Source organism: Aspergillus luchuensis, chromosome 5, assembly GCF_016861625.1.
Source record: "Aspergillus luchuensis IFO 4308 DNA, chromosome 5, nearly complete sequence".
Lineage (NCBI taxonomy): Eukaryota > Fungi > Ascomycota > Eurotiomycetes > Eurotiales > Aspergillaceae > Aspergillus > Aspergillus luchuensis.
In genome coordinates this window covers 2,859,798-2,882,060 of record NC_054853.1, presented here as the reverse complement: position 1 = coordinate 2,882,060, position 22,263 = coordinate 2,859,798, and the positions used below count along the sequence as shown (strand labels likewise).

The 22,263-nt window shown below is 49.5% G+C and overlaps 6 protein-coding genes across 6 annotated transcripts; 4 read left to right on the top strand and 2 right to left on the bottom strand.

Moving 5' to 3' along the window:
* Window positions 1-944: 944 nt before the first annotated feature.
* Window positions 945-2,452, top strand: AKAW2_50945A (uncharacterized protein; the record flags this gene model as incomplete). Its single annotated transcript, XM_041690819.1, has 5 exons — window positions 945-1,229; window positions 1,285-1,411; window positions 1,458-1,581; window positions 1,630-2,090; window positions 2,139-2,452. 5 exons carry the CDS (start codon window positions 945-947, stop codon window positions 2,450-2,452), a joined length of 1,311 nt encoding a protein of 436 aa, XP_041544366.1.
* A 536-nt stretch (window positions 2,453-2,988) lies between these two features.
* AKAW2_50944A (uncharacterized protein) lies at window positions 2,989-4,577 on the top strand (the record flags this gene model as incomplete). The annotated part of the gene is made up of 2 exons (XM_041690818.1): window positions 2,989-2,996; window positions 3,041-4,577. 2 exons carry the CDS (start codon window positions 2,989-2,991, stop codon window positions 4,575-4,577), a joined length of 1,545 nt encoding a protein of 514 aa, XP_041544365.1.
* A 370-nt stretch (window positions 4,578-4,947) lies between these two features.
* Window positions 4,948-6,173, bottom strand: AKAW2_50943S (uncharacterized protein; the record flags this gene model as incomplete). The annotated part of the gene is made up of 4 exons (XM_041690817.1): window positions 4,948-5,028; window positions 5,085-5,155; window positions 5,206-5,760; window positions 5,837-6,173. 4 exons carry the CDS (start codon window positions 6,171-6,173, stop codon window positions 4,948-4,950), a joined length of 1,044 nt encoding a protein of 347 aa, XP_041544364.1.
* A 2,667-nt stretch (window positions 6,174-8,840) lies between these two features.
* On the top strand, window positions 8,841-10,522 carry AKAW2_50942A (MFS transporter; the record flags this gene model as incomplete). Its single annotated transcript, XM_041690816.1, has 3 exons — window positions 8,841-9,091; window positions 9,143-9,258; window positions 9,312-10,522. The coding sequence occupies 3 exons, from the start codon at window positions 8,841-8,843 to the stop codon at window positions 10,520-10,522; spliced, it is 1,578 nt and encodes a 525-aa protein (XP_041544363.1).
* A 417-nt stretch (window positions 10,523-10,939) lies between these two features.
* AKAW2_50941S (glycosyltransferase family 2 protein) lies at window positions 10,940-13,074 on the bottom strand (the record flags this gene model as incomplete). Its single annotated transcript, XM_041690815.1, has 3 exons — window positions 10,940-11,457; window positions 11,659-12,771; window positions 12,861-13,074. 3 exons carry the CDS (start codon window positions 13,072-13,074, stop codon window positions 10,940-10,942), a joined length of 1,845 nt encoding a protein of 614 aa, XP_041544362.1.
* Window positions 13,075-17,423: 4,349 nt separating this feature from the next.
* AKAW2_50940A (uncharacterized protein) lies at window positions 17,424-19,333 on the top strand (the record flags this gene model as incomplete). Its single annotated transcript, XM_041690814.1, has 3 exons — window positions 17,424-17,480; window positions 17,559-18,741; window positions 18,801-19,333. 3 exons carry the CDS (start codon window positions 17,424-17,426, stop codon window positions 19,331-19,333), a joined length of 1,773 nt encoding a protein of 590 aa, XP_041544361.1.
* Between the last annotated feature and the right edge of the window lie 2,930 nt (window positions 19,334-22,263).

Here is a 22,263-nt window from a genome sequence, read left to right as displayed (position 1 = left end):
GTCATAAGTCTCTCGCAAGGGTAATATAATAGTGAGGTGGTACTTTTCTCTGGCCCTTGCTCCAGAGCCATGAACCGGGATACAACGATCAAAAATGAAGTGTAGATATTCGAAGACTATCAAATCTGGCAGTATGATCACGAAAGGTTCCGGATGGAGCACTCAAACGCCGAAGGATCGCTAGCTCGTTCTCAAAGGAATATCGGACCTTTTAAGGGCTCCAATTCCCAAGTTACACCAGCAGGCTGGGTCACGCCGTTGGGTCCATCCGGCTGAATGGACAACCGCCAAGTCAGACCAACAGCAATGGTGTGTCCTAGCTATTGTGATAGTTGGTTATGCTCCCGTGTCAAGGCTCAATATGTCAGGTCCTGTGCAGTAGTGGACTCTCCTGAAGTTTGATCTAAGTCGCACATTGTATATCTATTATTGACTGTATCAGCTCATATCTAATATGGATGGAATGAATGTCTAGGCGGCATGTGTTGATACTTGATGGGCACGGTCTACCGGTAGATACCCGAGCAAGAACCTTTCCTAATCTGTTCATGTACCCAGTTCTTAAATTACCCCCGGGTATGGCTTCAAAAGAGGTACGTGTACGCGTCCAATGATGATCACGATCCTCCTGTCGGTACTTTCCCGCCACGTTGTGTCACTAACGGTGAAGCCCCTGAACTAGTAGGGTAATGCTTGGGATGGAGCACGGTAAGGGCAGCCACGAAATACTCCTTATGGGATAGTTGATCCCACTTTGACCATTCTTTCAAGTTTCAAGACTTGCCCCTTCTTGTACCTTCCGATAGGCCACGTTGGTACCGAGTTATGGTTCATAGGCCCAGTCACTATTGATATAACAGAGCCATCTTCCGCGATATGACCTGTCGTTCACAGATTCCCCTTCACCTGGTCTATTCATTGTCCAATATACATTATAAGCCACCATGATAAGTGCAGCAGAGGGCAGCCCCAATGGCAACAGCTGCTGCCAGCCGAACGGCAGGATGGACGATTATGCACAGCAGGCCTTTGTCGATGACAACATTGCCATATCTCCAAATGCCCCTGAGGAGGTCCCCACTCTTCTAAAGCGCATAGCATTGCATAGTGAGGCTTACCTCACAGAGAATGATGAGAACGAGCGAACGAAGATTCTCGATGCAGCGCGATCATTGGTCTACGCTCTTGAGACTCCTCGAGAAGCCATCATCCGACACTGCTGGTCCCAGGTGAGCCATAACTACTAGCTAAGCAAAAGTGAAAGCACACTAAGGGGCATGGCAGAGCACACTCTATGCAGCCTTGGAGACGGGCGTCGATCTGGGGCTTTTCACTGCCCTATCGCAGAACGACAAACCGAAGACATCTGGCCAACTTGCCGCAGCTACCGGTGCCGACCCAACGATGCTTGGTAAGTAACCACGCTGTTATCATATTTGTGGAAGTTAACTTCTTAGCCCGCATCTTGAAGCATCTCGCGGCCATGGGCGTGATCACGGAGACTGGTCCTGATGAATACCGTCGCACGGGATTTTCCATGTCAATGATGTGCAATAGATACAGTGATTCTTATCCTTGCATGTAAGCTACACTCACATCCTGGCTATTTTAGCTATTAACTGGACCTAGGACTGGTTGCATCACTGATGGCGTCCTAGCCCTTCCCGCCCAGCTCAAGAAAATGGGCTACCGAAACCCCAGCGACGGGAAAGATTGCGCCTTTCAGCGTGGGTTCAGCACACCGCTCCACTTTTTCGATTTCCTCACAGAGAACCCTATCCATGCCGTCCAATTTAACAATCACATGTCCGTATACCACCAGGGACGACCGAGCTGGATGGATGTCGGCTTCTATCCGGTGTTGTCGCTAGTTGCCGAGGCAAATATCAGTGATCATGACGCCTTGCTTGTCGATATGGGGGGAAGCTTGGGACACGACCTGTCAGAGTTCCGCCGCAAATGGCCACAGGTGTCAGGTCGGCTTATTCTTCAAGATCTACCTAAGGTTGTGGAACAGGCCAGAAGTATGAACCTGGATCCGGCTATTGAGCTCATGACACATGACTTCTTTACAGAACAACCGATCAAGGGTAAGTGCTGTATAAAGCCATTTAAGGCAATGGCTAACATTTATGCAGGCGCCCGTGCGTATTACATGCATTCTGTTTTGCATGACTGGACAGACGATGACTGTCGTCGGATATTGGCTAATGTTATTCCTGCTATGAAGCGGGGGCACAGCAAGCTTTTGCTAAATGAGAATGTTATTCCCAGCACGAATGCATACTGGGAAACTACCAGTCTGGACATTATCATGATGGCGGACTTTGCGTCGACTGAACGCACGGAGAAGCAGTGGCGGGCGCTGGTGGAATCCGCCGGTCTCAAGATTACCAAGATATGGACTGTGCGGAGGGGCGTGGAGAGCCTTATTGAGTGCGAACTGGCTTGATGATGCTCTCACTTTTTCAACAGAAGATCTAGGGATTTATAATGAAGTAGCATTATTCTGCTTATGAGACTTGTCTCATGCTGCGTTGATCTTACCTCTAGTGTGATGCGTGTATACATTATTATTCAAGCTGCAACTTCATCTTCACACAGATAATGACATGATCTAAGTCCCCTTGCATGTTGTTGGGACATCCGATAAAGAGAATGGTATTCAAGACATAGTCCCATCGAACGGATGGCTACAAGTATCAAGCGCAAGGGGTTGATTAACGAGCAGTTATGTGGCACAAGGAGGTATTAAACCAACTTTACAGCCTATAAGACAACCTCTAGACGACGTATAACATCCAATCTGGGTGCCTGGCAGATTTTTTGTGTCCCATCCCACTACCCCCTACCTACCCAGTATCTCAACAACCCCTCAGGAGCCATAATGCATGTCCACCTACCGAAGTGGTTTAAAATCCTCGGATTTCTGTCATTCTGCTGTCTCACGGCTGTCGTCCACAACACCTACCCAAAACAACACTTACAATGAACAAGTGAGCCTATACCATCCCAACAGTCTCGCACTGACAATTCCCAGAAACGAAGCTCGTTCGCCCCAGGTAGATGACTACCCAAACTTCAACCTTGGTTCCTACCACCGACCTATCGCCACATCCTCCCCAGCCGCCCAGCGATGGTTCGACCGCGGTCTACTCTGGTCCTATTCCTTCAATCACGGCGAAGCAGCACGATGCTTCGAACGAGCTGTCGAATGCGACCCCACTTGCGCACTGGCATACTGGGGCATCGCATACGCCATCGGACCGAGCTACAATATAGCCTGGGGCTTCTTCGACATCCCTAGTCTCATAGCCACGGTGCAAAAGGCATGGGATGCGCTTAATGCCGCTCAAAAACATGCTACGCATGCATCCCCACTCTTCCACATGCTGCTCAAAGCCATCGCTACTCGGTTTCCTACCCCGGATAACATCCCCGCTCCTACTGAGATGAGACAGTACAATCAAGCATATGCAGATGCTATGCGCGTCGTGTATAAAGCCTACCCAGATGATCTCGACGTGGCATCGTTGTTCATCGAGGCGCTTATCTGCGTTAATCCGCGCGAGCTGTGGGATATGAACACAGGTGAAGCCAGTAGCTCTCATACTCTCGAGGCGAACGCGGCAATTGATACTGCAATGACAAGTCCAGAGGGTCGAGAGCATCCTGCCCTATGCCATCTGTATATTCATCTCATGGAGATGTCCGCTACACCAGAGGTGGCCCTGCCTGCTGCAGACAGACTGCGTCGTATGATCCCGGATGCGTCGCATATGGTGCACATGCCTGCGCACATTGATATGGCTGTTGGGGACTATCGCCGGGCAATCGATTCCAGTGACGATGCTATTGTAGGCGATGATATGTTCTTCGCCACGTTGGATGCATCTCCGCTTTATGTGGCCTATCGGGTGCATAACATTGTCACGAAGCTGTACTGCGCTCTGATGTCTGGTCGGTCGCGAGAGGCCATGTTGGCTGCGGATAAATTGGACGAGGTCGTCGATGCAAAATTACTGGCTACTAAGTCTCCCCCAATGGCAGACTGGACGGAGAGCTTTCTAGGCAGTCACGCCCACGTCCTGGTGCGGTTCGGTCGCTGGGAAGAAATTCTACAGCTAGAACTCCCAGCACCACAAGACCGAGCCTTATACTGCTGCAAGACAGCTAACATCCTGTACGCCAGAGGCCTCGCCTTCAGCGCCCTAGGACGTACCCAGGAGGCAGAAGTCGCCCGGCAGGAGTTCGAGGAGGCGCGCAAGCGGGTGCCGAGATCCCGGATAAATAATTTGCCTGTTCGGCAGGTCGATTTCCTTGCCGTCGCATCTTTGATGTTAGCAGGTGAGCTGGAGTACCGCAAGGGGAATATTCAATTAGCTTTTGCAACGCTGCGTCGGGCGATTAAGCTAGAAGATGGCCTGGCGTACTGTGACCCGCCGGCCTGGATGCAGCCCGTGCGGCATGCCCTAGGTGGGTTACTGCTGGAGCAGAAGCGGGGCCCGAGGCGGAGCAGGTCTTCCGGGAGGACCTGGGCATGGCGCAGGGGTTTCCGCGGCGTAAGGGCCGGTTGAATAATGTGTGGGGATTGCATGGACTGCATGAGTGTTTGGTTGCTTCTGGGAAGATGGATGAGGCTCGTGTTGTCCAGGTGCAATTGGATATTGCGTTGGGGTCGGCTGATGTGCCGATCTCGACTTCGTGTTATTGTCGCTTGTCTGCGGTTAATGGAAAGGGCTGCTGTGCTCGTCTTTGATGATACGTTTCCTACAACAGCACAGCAAGTATGTAGTCAGAATGGGTCATCGCATCTGTCACTTCAACATGGCAGATGTTCTGAAAGCCTTCTTGGCAGTATTCACAGGTCTATATAATACACTTTGTACAAATCCGTCACTTCTATATACAATCCCACATTCCGTAACCATAAATTTGAAAAGATATTTACTCCGTGCGAGGATCCTTCCAAAGGGGATCAACGAAATAGACCAGCCCATGCGCCACTGCTGCAGCCAGGGGACCAACCTAGTTTCGTTAGTACGTCTTTCACAATCAATTGAGCCGTCAGGGATAAAACTCACCCAATGAATCCAGTGATACGTCGGAAATTCACTCGCGACATATGCGCCGAAACACCTCGCTGGATTGACGCCTGCAGCATGTCAGTCACCGTGCTTCAATTTCGAGATGTGAAATACTCACTAGCACCAATATAGCCCTCCCTCGTAAACGCCGTTCCCCACGTAACAACTCCCAACACCACACCGACCAACCACGGCGAAACAGCATGACCAAACACCTTGGCCTGTCTGGGGTCCAAGGCAACACCAAACGCCAAGAAAATCAGAATCAGACAAGCAAAAAACTCAATGACCAGCCCATCAGTTGCGGACACCATGGTCGAGTCGATGTGGCATCCTCCCACGGTGAACTCACGCGTGCCGTACGCGGAGTGCATGGCAAAGCCGGCGAGTGCGCCTCCCAATGTTTGGCCAGCCAGATAGAGGATCATGCGCGGGAAAGTGATAATGCGGGCGAAGAAGGTGGCGAGAGTGATTGTGGGGCTAATGTGGCCACCGCTGGAAGGGGAGAAGGTGTAGATGAGGAGTGGAGTGAGGAGGAGGTTGGTGAGGCCGCCGAATGCTGGGGAGAAGAAGGTGACCGTTCCGTAGACGCCGGCTTGGCCTTTGGGAGATGTTGTTGCGGAGAGTGGGTGAGTTGTTACCCAACAGGTGATGAAAACGTTCATCATACTTGCTGTTGATTATACACTTATTAGCTTGGGGCTCATCTTTGGTATGGGGTAGGACTTCGGAGTATGCGGGGGAATTACCTATGCATTCTAGCACAGCAAACTTCCATAGATCCACGCTCAGGAACCCCCGCAAGTCGAATATCTCTTTTAGTGTCATGCACGGTGCTGCGTCGGGCACCTTCTCTAGCACCTTTGAGTTCTTGGGGTCCGTCCTATCAACCACGAAATCCTGGTTTCCGCCCATGCGGCCCGCGAATGGCGGGATGGCGGGCTCGAGCCCATGGTGCTGGGGATGTGTTTCGTCGCTTTCATATTCGGGGAGATAAGTGACCACCATGGTTCGTTTGGGTGAGGGGGTGCGATGACTGCTGCTGCTGCTGCTGCTATCGAGATAAGTGGTTTGTTTCTGCAGCATGTCAGAGAAAGATAGGAAAAGATAAGAAAGGATTGTATGCAATTGATCGCGTGGTGAAGGGGACGTTTTTGTGATCGGGAGGCCCCGGTCTAGGGCTGGAGAGGCGCGATCGGGATGAAACGGGATGCAGAAATGGTGATGGTCGGTCGGCAAACTCGGGGGCGCCGCAGAATTGTGGGTCGTTTAGCCGAGATAAAGAAGGCTTCTAGAAATTATTTGCAAAATCTTTCTGTCGACTTGAATTGATCGGCCAGTGAGAGAGCCGAATTGCCAGATAAGCTACGGCCGATGGCTGGCCGTGGGGATCATCCTTCAACCGACCGCATTGATTGTGGAGATAGCTGTCTGTGCTATCATCGTGCCCTTGCCACCACTTGCTCTATATGAGACGGGAATACCCCGATGATTGGTATGACAGTTTGGTAGCGAAGTCAGCTTGGGGTCCGGAGTAGCGGTGCCATTTTCGTGTCCGTGATGTCACTCGGCATTTTGACCCTGCTGGCCCGGCTCCGAACAGGTTATCTATGAGCCCGTATGGTGCAACATGGTATGTGCGTGTCTCTGTGCTCGGATTTAAATGCACGGTTGTGCACCACGGAAGCTGCTTCGCCTCGGTCGGGTGCCGGAGTCTATTTCCATAGTTTGAGTGGCACTCTTATTCCGATAATTCGGAAGCGCCCTCGGCCGTTGACCGAAACTGGGGCATCACATTCTTGTGCACGGGAGGGTGTAGAGTAGCTGTTAGTCAAGGCGTCTCAGGTTGCTACTAGTATCCAATGATCTGTTGAGTTATGACACCTCAAAATTCAGTCTATGAGGCCGGGATAATCCCAGAACATGCCACCTGCTCCTGAGCGCATGCCAGCGATCTTGGCGTTACATCATGCTTAACACAGTTAAATGCATAACTATTATAGATGACACGGTCCTAACATGATTATTCCGCAAGACAGTATAACATCCCTTTAGTGTTCATTTTGTCAATGATCTCGCGACGCGTAGCCCGAGATATATATCCATGATTGAGCCGGAAAGAGATAGCACCTAAGAACCACTGCCAGCGGCGCTCTCAGACCAATTTGATTAGGAGAACCGAATCAGGGTATCATATACTACCCTTTAAATTCATTGAATATGCATGTCCGCAGAATTAGCAACCAATGAGTGGTGGTAGAGAGCAAAGAACTTGCCTAAATTGGCACTGGACATATATTCGATGGTAGTTATGACGGTGGTGCCATCGTAACACGGCATCGCAGTCATCATAAGGGATAGTTCTCTTACATTAAAAGACTAGTTATAGCTAGGAAACTACATTCAACGATAATGAAACTGTCATGCAAGAGCTTCCAGCCGACTACCGCTAGTCCCGAAGAACACGGTGGTTGCGTGTACCATATGCAAGCTATCTTCTAAAATGGCATGACCCACTCGGGCCCGCCCATCCCTACTTAGAAGAGGAACGGCACCAACATGCGTGTTGTGTGACGATACTGCTTCCACTGTTGACCAAACGTCTTCTCTAGCAGTTCCTCCTCTTCCTTAATTCGTACCCATCCGATCGTTGGCAGGCATATAGCCCAGAACCACCAATGTACAATGGTCACTACGTGCAAAAGTGGTAGATCTGGCATTAAACATGCAAGTACACCATCCTCTCTTGCCCAGAAATACAACACTGCAGGGGCCTGGATGGCTAATCCAGCGTATGCTGGATGACGAACGTGGCGATAGATACCCGTAGTGACAAGACGATCAGGCTTTGAGAGAGAGAACGTGAAGCATGAGCCTAGTTGCCAGAAGGCGAAGATACGAATGCAACTACCGAGGCAGATCAATGCAAGAGCAGTTGTGGTTCTGCAAGTGAGAGCAAGGTGATCATGTCGGACATGCTCTAAATTCGGGCAAAGCGCTTGCTGCTGTGTTTGTGGAAGAGTGACGAGTATAGCGTGAAAAAGGCCCACTACGAGGTAATACACTCGGTAGACTGAGGACGCAGTGACCACACCATACTTCTTCAGAGAGTCGGTCGCCACTGGTGATGAGGTATTCGAGCACTCCAGGCTTTGGCTGTTCAGCAGGGTCGTTACCGCTAAAACAAGGGAGAAGATGATCTGCATTCTGAGAAGACTTTTTCATAAAGCAGATCTCAGTCTGGGGCCGCAAATCTTCACCCAAAATATATCAGCAAAGGGCCGAGCGCCCTCTAGGTAAGATCCGGCAAGAGATGTCGTTCTGCTAAGCTTTATAGCCTTGTCAATGCGCATGCAAGCATCCGAGGCCACTGTGCCACTGCCGTGGAAGGTGTTGCGAGACTAACAACGAGGTGAACCGGTCACACTGACAGAGACCCACATTCCTCAACATGATGCAGCAAACCTTGTATAGACTTCATTGTTCCAGGGTCAGTTGCACTGTTCCGGCCTGGTGGTCGATTACCACATCGGGAATGACACATGTCATACCGCATTCCTATACGTGGATCATGCCGTGTCTCAATGGTAAGCTACACAACTTTCTTGGATTGAGTTTTGTGAAGCGTGCTTGTACCTCGGACGTGGCGATAGAATGTATCTTCGGGTACTTTATATTTCCAGTATCACCGCATTGCTTACTTGAACTGTCTCCTTACCCCACCTACTATTTGTTCTGTGAATAATCATCACCATGTCGCTAGATATACCTTGCGTTGTATTTTTGAGGTCCTTTTTGCATAGACCCAATAATGTTGATCCTACAGAGCACCATGTCAGACAAGAGACACCCAAGCAGATCGACGGACATTCCCACCGGCGAAAACACTCATCCGACTCAGAAAAGACACTTACAGTCGAGGACTGGGCAAGAAGTCGCGAGAATCCACATAACTGGCCTCTCGCAAAGAGAGTCATCACATCCCTCGTAGTATACATCTACACGTAAGTCCGCCCAATCACGCCTCGAACAAAAGTACCTATCTAAAAGTACAGCTTCGTGGTGTATTCTGGGTCATCCATGTTCATTACCGCCGTTCCATTGGTGATGCACGAGCTACACCTCTCCGAGCAACGCGCCATGTTAGGGCTGTCCATCTACGTGCTCGGGTGTACGCCTCACCCCATGCAATGCTACCCCATAACCCTATACTCACTTCAACAGACGGTGTCGGACCCCTCCTCTGGGGCCCGCTCAGCGAGATTCCCCGAATCGGACGCTCGGTCGTCTACTTCGGTACATTCGTAGCATTCATCCTCGTCACGATCGGAGCCGCCGAAGTATCCAACTACAGCGCATTCGTCTTCCTTCGCTTCATGCAGGGTCTTTTCGGCAGCCCGTGCCTCGCCAATGGCGGCGCCTCCATGCACGACCTATACCCCGAATCCCAGTTCCCCTACGCCCTCGCCCTATGGGTAGCTGCAGCGTACTGCGGCCCGGCTCTCGGACCCCTGCTCACCAACAGCCTGGTCAACAACATTTCCTGGAAATGGACCATGTGGCTTCTCGCCTGTATGTCCGGCCCGGTATGCATCCTGCTGTTCCTCCTGCCTGAAACTTTCGCCCCTACCATACGATACCGCAGCAGTGCGTTCAATACCAGCAACAACCAGAACAACAACAATACTAGTAGTGAAAGTGACAACCCCCTCGCCAAGCTGAAATTCTACCTTGTCAAACCCGTCCAAATCACCCTTCAAGACCCTGCCATTCTCTTCGCCAACATCTACACCTCCTTCATTTACGGCACGTATTATACCTTCTTCGACGCCTTCCCCATCGGTTACCCACCCGTCTATAATGTATCCACTACAACCCTCAGCTTATTCTACCTCTCCGTCCTCGTCGGCTGCCTCCTCGCAGTAGCAGCCTACTTCATATACCTCTCCCTCCCGAACTACCTCCGCAAACACCATAACCACACTTCCCCAAAATCCACCCCAACACCTACACCCCCTACAAAACACGAACGGCACCTCATCCCCGCCATCCCAGCTACCTTCCTCGTCCCAATCTCCCTCTTCCTCTATGGCTGGACTCTCCGCCCCTCCATCCACTGGATCGTCAGCATCATCGGCGTGACAATGTACGCTAGCGCAGTGTTCATCATCCTGCAGTGTCTGTCCATGTATATACCCAGTATATATCCCGAGTACGCGGCGAGTCTGTTTGCGGCCAATGACTTCTGTCGGAGTACGTTGGCTGCTGGGGCCGTACATTTCGGAATTCCCTTGTATAAGAATCTGGGGATGGCTAGGGGGTCGAGTGTGCTTGGGGGTGTGAGTGGGTTGGGGGTTTTGGGGCTCTTGGGGATTTATTATTTCGGGGAGAGGTTGAGAGCGAAGTCGAGGTTTGTGGAGAGGTTGGTGGAGTAGATTTGTTGGGGGTGGATGGGATTGAGGGATTGATTGAGGGTTGTGATGGGTCGAATTAAGATGGTAACTGTATCGTATTGTATAGGTTATATTATATGCTCTGGCTGGTTGGATGGGTGCTTAGATCGGTTATGACTGAGGTGGAATTGAATTGAAATGTTAATATACTTATCTATAGATCGGTTGAATGAGCTCTTTGACTATATCTATGAAGTACAAATTTACTGTTTCAATGGTGTATATTGTATCAAACGTGGATTAGGACAGGCGAATCCTACTAGTTGTGTTTGCCTCACATTGAACTCTTTCATGGGTCATTCATAAATAAAGACCACGAATATTCATATTTAGGAAACCTAACACCACCTCGTCTACCCACGGTCTAATCTAGCAGCGCATCAAATCCATCTCTATCACTCACAACGCCAACCCACCCAACAACAACCCACTTAGAACGAACACAACCACCACGCACTGACGATAAAACCCGACCGGCGCTTCCCCACGCACCATAGCAGCTTGCTGGACCTTCGCACTCGGAAGCACCACACCAGTCTCCGACAATGCCAATCCAGCCTTCCGCTCCGGATACCGCGGCGGGTTCAGCAGATAGGAGACGGGCGCCCAGTAACTGACGATGGAGAGGTAGCAGATGTGAAGCATTGGCGGCCAGGCAACTGTGGTGAGCAAGCGGGATAGCAAACCATCGTCGGTGCTTGTGATGGCCGAGTAAATCGAGTAGAAGATGGATGCAACAGTGGCAAGCAAAATCACGAGGCTGTAAGCGATCCCGTTGTGCCACAGATTGTGGTAAAGCTTTTGGAGGGATGTCGGGGTCGCGCTGCGATTCCATGAGTTGGCGCTGCTGCCAGTCACGAAGGAGCCTTTTGGTCGGCTGGCTAGAAGGTGGAATCGAGCGACAGCGTGGATGTGTGCTGTTGTTGTTAGTTATGTCTTGAATCATAGTGGAAGGCAAGAGAGAGCTTCCGTCGTCATGGAGGGATGCAAGGTGAGGATAATGTTAAAACAAACTAGTGGGATTGAAGTCCAGAACCCCTTCAAGACCATAATAGAACGGGCAACGACGATACGCGGGTGTAAAGCAGAAAAACAAGAACAAACGATGTGTAGCTTACCTCCAGCCAGCCAGATATTTTCAAAACGAGAGAACGGAAAGCTTTCAAACCCTGTATGTGCGCTTTGCAAAAGTCCATACGCCCAAGTCAAGGCAATATGGAGAACAGCCAAGAAAAACTGTGTTTTGGCCAGCAGTGGCGAAACGTCTGGGACCAGGTGACCCGACACCAGGAGCAATGGAACCATCGCAAACGTGATCAAACAGCCAAGTGCCCCAGCCATGATGAAGACGCCATTCCATGCAATAGTCCACTGCAGTTTGCGGGGAAGCGTCTTGTTTGTGGGCGGCATCAACGCCCGAAGCTGTTGGGAGTGGCCAATGTGCCACCGGTTGCGCTGTGCAATGTGTCCATCCAACGACGTCGGAACCAATCCGTACTGTAGTGGCTCCTGGACTTGGATGGTGCGGTGACCTAGACCCTTCAGAACAAGCGATAGCTGCCAATCCTCGGAAAAGGAGTACGTCGGATATCCGCCGGCATCGATGATGGCTTGTCGCCGGAAAAGGGCCCCAGAGCCTGCATCCTGAGCAAGGCCCCGACGATCGAGCTCTGCATTCTCACATGTGTAGAAATGAAGACGTGACTGAGACAGGGGGTCACCTGATGGGAGGTTGTAAAAGTACTGCCGGGTGGTGAGGAGCACTGCTTCCGGGGTCTGGAGGAGATGGGGCAACGTCGCCCTCAGAAAGTGAGGCATGGGAATGGAGTCTGCGTCGAAGATGGCACAGAACTCAGGTGGCGCCTTCTCTTGCAGGGTGTAGAGGGCATAATTCATGTTACCAGCCTTGGCGAAGACTTTACCGGATTGCCTTCCCCGGGTGTGGTAGAAGAGGTGAGGCCATTCGGTGCGCAGTGATGCAATGGCAGACTCGAGCTCTGTGGAAGCACCGTCGTCCAGTACGCGGACCCGAAAGCTGGAAGTTGGGTAGTCCATCGTACAGGCAGCGCGCACGGTGTCCAGGATGACGTCGACTGGCTCTCCACAGCAGGGCACCAGAATGTCCACCCGCGGTAGATCATCGGTGCCGTGTAATCGCAGTCTTTTGCGTGGTTGGCCATCTGATGCCGAGCCACCTAATATGGTAAGAAGTTGATCTTGGCGCCAAATGTCTGACAACATATTAGCTTGCGCGTCCTCGTTTGCTCAGGAAGGGAGCCGGGATGCCGAAACACGGCAGCTCACGGTGGTATAGACATACTGGTGAGGACGATCTCGACCAACAGAGTTAGCCATACTCGCCAATCCTGTTTCACGGCAGAGAAACCCAGAGCCAGTCGAAGGACGAGATAAAGGTTGAAGGTCCATGATGCCAGATGGGCTACGTAATAGAGCAAGCGTCGGTGCCGCTGTCCCGCGATAACGCGATGGTCAGGCGGGAGCTCCTGAATGTTGTAGAGCAGTTTAGACAGCATTTGTCGGAGCGGCGTGACGAAGACCACGGTCAGCTGCAGACCCTGAAAACCAAAGCAGCTTACAATGCGTGGTCAGCTAGAGCGTTGCACCGAGTCTGACACTCTGTTGCTGGTGAAACTGGCCGGGGTGCTTAGTAGCAGAGCATGGATCACCACACCACTGCAATGGCCGGTACTATGCACACAATACCCGTGAAATACAAACACACTCACAGCGCATGGTTGACGAGAAAAATGAGAGAAAGGAGAAAAGTCTCCAAGGGCATCACAGGCCGGGCTTTTTGTGCGGCGGCCGCCCCCTTTTGCCTTGGGGTTCTAGAATTTACCACACGTGCTCCACTAATTCCCTAGTCGGGATGTCTGGTGATCTTGAACAGCGGAGTAGGAGATTCATCTTGTAGATTTAGATATGTTACTGGAGGCTTAAATAGTATTCTTTTTTGACGACTTTCACATGATGCGCTTTCCATTCTCCTCTCATCTATCACCTTGATCTTCTTACTTGCACGGAAAAACAGGGCTGCATTAGGCGATGAATTGCATGAGTGAGAGGATAAAAGTGCAGCCAGCATCCAGAGAGGAGGACCGTGCCCATCCAGGTCAGCCCGGTGCAGTCAAGTGCGTTGTGAATGAAAAGAGGTGGTGGTGGTGGTGATTGTGAAAAGTTGAAGCAGCAGGTTATCCGTGAATTTTAGGCGGCAATCCGCTGTGAAGGCCAGTGATTGGGGCGCACAGTTCATTCGGCAGGGATGGGGAGATGCATTGGCCAGACCGCCTCTTTGCAACCAATTGCCTGGCATCCTGTCATCTTCCGGGCCGGCCCTGGAGAGCTCACTATCCATAGTTGAAGGAGGCTTCGCCCTCAATTAGTCTAGACTGAGACTGGTAGGGTCCTTTTGCCGCCACCCTCCCCATCATCGGTACCCCGCAGGCTGCAGGGTGGACAGGGAGGGAAAAACCTGATCAGTAATTCGATCCCATCACCAGACAACAGGAACGAGAAGAGATTGTCATGGAGCGGATATGCTGGATGATCGATCTCCTGTCAATTGCTTGTCAGATCAAGTCCCCGCTTAATTGGAACGGCCGGGGGAAATCGTTGCAGGGGTTCGTTCACCTCAGGGCTGCTGCTTTGGTTTTGCGGTTCCGGGGACATCCGGCAGCGCCCCAGCCAATAGAAGGAAGGATCGGGATGTGGACAATCTGGGATGTCGGTAAATCACGTGACTTATATGTCTGGGGTCTCGAGTCCGTTATTTCGACTCGTCGAGGGCCTCAAAGATGGCTCCCTCGGAGACACTATATGGCGTGGACATAACAAAAGACTGGTGTTGTTAGCTGAACGCCCTGTGTAGTATGTTGCTATGGTGGAGGAAGTAAATTGCACTGCCACCCCATGGAATGGCCCCGACACAGGGATAGCTATGTCTCATTACAGAACACTCAACGACTATTGTAAGCACGGAGGAGATAAAGCAGTGCGCATTTAATCAATAGCCGCAAGCCCAAGCTACAGGTAGATGAGCTAGGTTCGGATCCTGAATAAGCCTAGAGTAAGCTGTCGCCCCGTCTTCTGTGATAAAAATAGATAGAAAGAAAGAAAGAAAGAAAGAAAAGGGAGACTTACCTGTCACAAAGGCCGGTGGCCGTGGAGTCAAGAAAGTATTCCGTAACATTTTCTTTTTCCACTGCACCTTCATCATATGTCCTCCCCTTTGTTCATCACATCATTAGCAGACACGCACCAAAGTCGGAACGCGAGTAATTGTAGTTACCATATCGAACGCCCCGATCGCCGCCCCGGTCACCATGTTTCTACCGTCCATAGGGTCTCGTGTAAGGAGCTCCGGTCGTGGCTAGCCATGTCTGTCTGCGCCATACCGCTGGGCACATTCAGACCCGATATGCTGGGGACATTTGTGGATGGATAGCACGTCATCGAGGCCGTAAACTCCCGCTCCATTGACGACGGCTAGTTGCCTAACAAACATTAGTTACAATCTCCACCAACATCGTCAAATAATTAGTCGACGTACCGCTTGTCAGGAGTGTAGACATCTAGCGCATGCTTATCTTTTATCCTCCGCTTGACTAACCGTAAGATGTAGGCATTTTCTGCCCCACCTCCTACCAAGTAAACATGCTACGTCCATTGTCAATTACGATTGTCTCCATTGTGTTTTCTGTCTTGACCCCAGGAAATACTTGCCTGCTTTTTACCACCAAGTATGGTGCTGTTCGCTGATCAGACTTGCAGCCATATCAATGACAGGCTCGAGAAACACTTGTATGTCTCGAGCGGACAGGATTATTTCCTTCCGGCGACGGTCGTAAAAGTCCGGGTTATTAGCCGATAGTAGTGACCCGAACGGCAAACGGCATTTCCAGCCGTACCCCTCTAGGTTTTCGGGGGCGAATCTCTCAAAGCAATCCCGAAATCGCAAATCAAGGCACTACTTGGACCTATGGACTCCGTGTCCTGATTATTGAAAGCGTCCCAAACCTCTCAAACATTGTTCTGTAGAAAGCCGCCTCCACTGATAACATGCCAAGGTCCCCTGGTATGATGGATTAGCTTCGTTGGTAATGAGTTATGGAAACGGGAATACCTCGGGTTGGCTCGAGCTGCCGAATATAGCGGCCAAACTCAGTTTGACGGATAAAAACCGATCCTACATCCTATGTATGCCAGGACTTCATGCGTGAATTATTATAATAGGGGCACCAAATATAGTAAAAAATGACAAAGAACGACATAACAAAAGTAGGGGTAAAACTCACGATCGTTCCTCCGCCGATATCACATACGAGCATGACGTCGTCACCCTGATTTATTGGCTAATTGTCAACTATCATTACCAAGATCATAGCAGTGGGATCTACCATAGCGTACCTGGAATGTATCCGCTTCTCTTTCAAGATATCCACTGCTGCCGCTATGGGCTCCGGAATTATAGTCAGTATGTCGGGCCCCCCATCGGGTCGCGACTAGATTCTCGATACCGTCCTCGGTTTTATGCTCGTACTGGACGATCGAGGCAACTCTAGTTGCAGTTATTTTCCTGGCATTGGCAGCGGGCCACTCATCAATGGGGTGATCATTATCTTCCCCTCCTCGCACTTCAAGGCCCCTCAAGGAGTAGGATACGCCTGTGAGTATTGCGAGTCAGCAAAGTGTTATATTCCAGAAGAGAATGGCATTTTTGGAAAGGATAACGTGCCAGTGTAGGTCGTGCCGAAGTCGACACCGACCATGATTTTTCCATCTTCTGCTACTCTCAGTGGCATCGTGAGAATGTAAAAGTACGTCCGAATAAAAGACTGTCGCAGTGAAGCGTACTAGTTAACTGAATTATTCTTGTGTTGTTCTCGATTCCCAGTGTTAGGATGTCAGACGCAGACATATCCCGAAGACCTCCCTATATAGTGGCTCGCGGTTTCACAGTTAGTTCCTATTCAAAGTGCAGGATCATATGATGATGCACTGGCAGCTACTCATCTACACAAGGTGGTGCATTCACCCTAGACACTTCCACTTGATGGTCACGCCAAACGAATATCTTGTCGGTGGTTATACTGCAAGCAATCCTAGTCACTCATTCGATGGCAGCACAACAGTTATTTCTGTAATCCATAATCTTCGCTGGCATTTCTTCGTTTCATGCGTCTTCGTTGCACGAATTACGTTTGCTGAATACAATACAGGCATAAGTATCTGTAGTATTGGCTTGTCCTGTTTCGATGGGTTACAGAGTGCGTGTGTGCTTGATCCAGGGCAGTGGCAATATGATCTCAACGTTCCCATATCGTTATCCATCGCAAACATAAGCAATGAGGAAGGCCACTCTTTCCTGCACTCAATCTATAGGAGCTTGTATTGATGCCGCGATGAAGTCCGTGGCGTCCAACCCGTCTTGGCTGCCCCTTCCTTTTTTTTTTTTTTTTTTTTTTTTTAGACCATCTTCTCGTTCCGCCCCAATCTGACAAAGAACACAGCCCCAGCCTGCTGAAAGAAAGGCGCCCGGAACTGACGAATTTTGCACCACATAGACAAAAGATCAACAATGAGACGCCATGATCAGACTGTGCCATCGAGCCAAACGCTGTCGGACGAATTACAGTCTGTGCATCGATGCAGTGAAATTCTGGTCTAGCCTCTCTTTTGTCTTACATTTGTGCACCACTGTGCGCTCTTCCACCTTGCCCTCATTTCCCAACCCTTCCGCTTTCCCCGGGTAGTACAGTTCTACACACCTTCATTCATCCTCAAGTTATCTCTACCATCACCTAAGGCCGCCGCCTTATCCAATGCTCAGTTAGAGAGGTGGTCATATCACCTTCTATCTACAATGGCAGCCAAGATGGCAAGGAACAAGGCAAAACACAACGCAAAGGCTAACGCAAAAGTACGTACACTGAGCACGTGACTCTATCTGTCTATCTCATCCTCCCTCCAATGGCCCCCGAGATCTAACATCCAGGAGTCCTCTACCCCTGGACCATCAGCATCTTCGTCCTATAAGCCGTCTTCGGATGGGACACAGAATGGAAACGGCGAGGGACATCTAGACGCCGTCGAAATCCGGAGATCGAAGCGAATTCGAGCCATGGAGGATTCGAAAACAGAAGTCCGTCATGGTAGCAAATCTAAAGGCTTGCCAATGTTAGATGATGTCGAGTCTGTGAAGGAACCGCCACCGGACGATACGCAGTGTCCTATCGAACAGCCATCAACTAATATCGCCACTACTAAGGAACAGCACGCGGATAATAACGAGTCTGCGGAGGGACCGATACCAGACTACGTCCATTCTCCTGGGGAACAGCCAACGAACAATGAAGAGACCGTGGAGGAACAGCGATCAAATTTTCTTCCGTCTGTTGAGGAATTGCCACCAGATAATGTCGGTTCTTCGAGGGAACCGGACCAAAACCTCAAGCAAAAAGTGTATCGAAGATCAAAGAAACAAGGTCGGAAGTTGAACAGACGTTATCGCGACATAAACAGACAACAGCAAGAGATGAGCAAACAACATCTGAAGACGAATAAACAACTCTCGAGGGAGAAAAGAAAACATCAAAAGCTCGAAACGAAGCATCAGTTACTGCAAGATGAACACCATCGCAGTACAGAGCAATCCGCCAGGCTGAAAGAGCAATGCCAGGATATGAAGGAACAATACCAAAGAGTGAAGGAACGGGTAGCCTGTCTGGAGGATTGGACAGCTGAGGCACTACACAAATACCAGTATTTGGCCGCTGATTCTAGCGGCTGGGAATGCAGATCGCATGACTACTATGAGAAAGAGTTCTTCGGTCTTTGGGCCCTCCTAAGAAATTGGGCAAGACTCCACGCTCTTGAGGAAACGGCCGTCTTGGACGGTCTTTCCGCGAACTATAAGAAAGCTCTCGTCAAGAGTTTGGATGGCTACTGTGCCCAACTTGACTTGAATGAAATCCTTGGTGCTCTTGAACTGGGTGATATATTTGGAACGGAGATCGTGACCATGTTTCTTGTCAAGGACTGTCTTGAACGCTTCTTTCTGAACCCCTTTTGGTACATTGTGCCTCATCCAGGAGAAGGGACCGAGTTTGATGAGGAAGTTCTGCCACGAGCTACCCGCTTTGGTACCGGACTTCATGAGCTACTTAAAAAGTTCGACACTGGTAAGTAACCCTTCTCTCCGTTAGGCTGCGATTCCGTAATATCTTACTGTTATTTTCAGATGGCAAGGAAGGCTTTCTAGCTCAATCATGGCGCCTATGGACAGCCCGTCTTTGCAGCACCAACGTCCGTGCTGATCAAAGCAACTTCGCCAAGAGCATGATCGCCCGCCGAAACCTCATGATCAACACTATGGTCAAGCAAGTCATGTCTCATGAGCTACTGGAGCCCCTTCTAAAAGCTTCACCGGACGAGAAATCAGTCGCTCTTACAGAGCGGAGTCTGACAGTAGCATATCAGCGTGCCGCAGAACTCTCTGTGAGACTATCTAAGGACGACCATAATGTAGTATTTCGCAACTTGCATGAGCTCGGAGGAGTCTTCGATGTGTCGAACCCAGATATGGATGCAGATTCTTCCCAAGCCTTTGACAGTGTCCACCTCAATGGCCACCGGATTATGAGCATGAGGTATCCAGCGGTATACTTCTGTGGGGGTTTTATCTCTCCTGACTATCGTCAGCTTATTGTTAAAGCTAATGTCTTTGTGGAAGATAAGACAACAGTCAAGATGACTGATCCTACCCCAGAATAATAGCAACTGTTTTCATTGCGGATATCTTCACGCATGTTCCCATGTTTTATTGATGTTTAATTCATTTCTCTTCCTTCTAATACGAGAAGTAACAAGCCCACAAAGAGACCGGTACTACAAGGGCCCTAACAAGCGTAGATACCCATTCTCATGGCGAGTCCGAGCACTCAAACCATCCTTTGCAAAGCCCGTCCCACAACCTTCCAACAGAGCTGTAATTCTTACCTGCACGCCTATCAAGCATTGGATTACACCGTGAACAGACACTAAAGTGTAAAAGTGTTTGTTCTTGTGGCTTGTATCATCTACCTGTGTCCCTGAATCATAGCGTTAACATTTGTTATACATGTGGCTTGGCGTTATCTGATGTACGGAAAGTCCAGACTTTCAAGAAATGATTCCCAGAGGCGGCGTCTGGCTTCCCTTGATGACAGCTCAGTATACTAGCTCAGTTTACGAATATTCAAGAGAGCCTGGCTAGATGTCGATGTGACCTGATTATGGCCTAGCGATCTGTTGATTGAACTGCAATGGGTAGAGTCCTGTTCGTATCTTTATATTGATGAGGAAGGAAATTCATGATGAAGCCATACAGAATGCCGACCACAGATCTAGCAGTGACCGTATTTGAAAAATGTGATAGATAATGGGTTGGTGTACATGACATACTACTATCCATCACCCAACCCGTTGAGACGTTTCCGGAGGTTCATAATATAGCATCGCCTCTCTCAAAAGATCGACTATTCCTCGCTGTACCCTCTCATAATATCTAAAAAAATGCCAAGAAAGAAAGACTATTCTTTGATGTATCTGTTACGCTAATCTCAATCTCCCCTTCCCTTTATATCTCTTTTTGGAGAGAGACTTCACACCAGCCAATGATATACCTAGGTTTATCCACATCATCCTCAAAAATTACAGTATAAAATCTGTCAAGACACAGAGCACGAATACGACGACCTATATTGCTCAGCAAGGAAGGCAACAGACTGTCTGGAAAAGCCTTGTTTTCAAGGTAGTCCTCTCGCGGAAGCGATATAAGTGATACAGCCTTTGATGATGCCGCCATCGACGATTACCTATCAGGATTTCTTGTATTACAAGATGGATACATAAAATATAGCAAATCATGATTCGCGGATCGGTAATTCATAGGTAGAAAACATGCATTATTAGCCGATAGTACGTTGTCAGAGTAACATCCACTGTTTCTGGGCTTCTAACCTTAACAAGTCTTCTTTTTCATGGTGCACATTATTGAGAAACCCGCTTATGCGCCCTTGAGATTTACAGCTGAGAGCCTGTATAGGATGGTAAACATAACATTGAAGACGATATACATTGTTATTTGACATTATCGTGTTTGCTTCGATGGAGGCTACTCGCGTATTGACTAACTCTACACAAGAGATTCTACATGATATTGGAAACGATAAATAAAGACAGCTAAATAACGTGACAGCCGTAAAATCCATTGGTAAAATGTCCATATGCTAGGTCTATATCATTTTAGTTCAAAGACTTTTGACATGATTCAAGTACAATTGAGAGTTTTCCCGAAACAAACTGCCTCATTAACCGCGGATATCGGCAAGTCTCTATGGCAAATCCACGGCAGCCTCATGCCTCAGTTTCAGAATCTCCTCAAGCCCTTTTACTTTTTCTTCAACATAGTCACGTTCTTTCGCTTTCTCAATTTCCTGGATTATCTTGCGGCAGACAGACGTATCTCTGGGTACTCTTTGATCCAAAGTCTGCCACCAACTAGGCTTTGACCGGTCAAGGTTGTCCTCCAGCTCCTGAAGTTTTCTTCTCGCTACAGTTAATCTCACTTCATATCTCCTGAACTCAAGCCTGCGCGCATAGAGCAACTGGCTACGCCGGCTCATCTTCCGGAATAAATCAGGCAGGTATAAACTTCCATCCTCTGTATCTTCCCATTGAACGGACTGCGACTCATTACGCAAAATCTTTTCAATAGTCGAAGCGGCCTCCACGCTGTCAAGATCAAGCTTGCTTGCAATCAACTGCACATAACGAACCCATATAAGCTTCCATGCTATCCATCCTCCACTTCCGTATGGACATTTCACTCTATCCCCGCAGCGTCCCGTATTGCATATTCTGATTGCGTCTTCTAGGGAATAGAAGGTTGGCTTGCTTCCCATGTCGAGTAAGTACCCAACATTCATCGTGATACCACTAGAAATTGCTACGTCTAGGGCCGGTTGGTGTCTGACGGGGTATCTCATCGAATCAAGAATTGCTCGGGCGTGTAATTGTTCTGGTGCATGGGAGATTATAGTCTTCAACAGTTGCTGATTGTCAATTCCAGCAGCAAAGTGGAGCAAACATGTCTCTCCCAATGTGTGATGGATATCCAGGCCATTCCTGAGTGCAACCTCAAGAAGATGTGGGGCGTTTGACATGTTACATAGTTGCCGAGTCAATTCCGGGTGTGAAAAAAGGACACCGCGTTCAAGGAATGATAACATCGTTTCCCCCCAATCCTCTACCGCCTTCTCCGTGTCGATGTATACTCCCACCTCATCCAATATAGACCATTCTGCCGGGGACGTCTGCCTTCGCCGGGGTTCAGCCCCCTTCTCGAATAGAAATTCGACCATATCAGAATGATTAGATACAGCGGCTAAAAATAGTAGTGACCCCATTCCGTGTTCCGCTGACACAATATTGGGGTTAACGCCTGCATTGATATACGCCTCAAGAATTCTCTGGCGATTATTCAGAACAACGGCTTGAATTCGAAGCAACATTTTTCTCATTGGGAGATCATCAGGGGTGGCCAATCTGCACATATCCCCAGGGGGGCCAAAATCTTTGTATAATCTAGGGCAGCGAGATATCCAAGACTTAACATAATACTCAAATTCTGTGGTTGCATGTTGAGTTGCCGCCCAGGAATA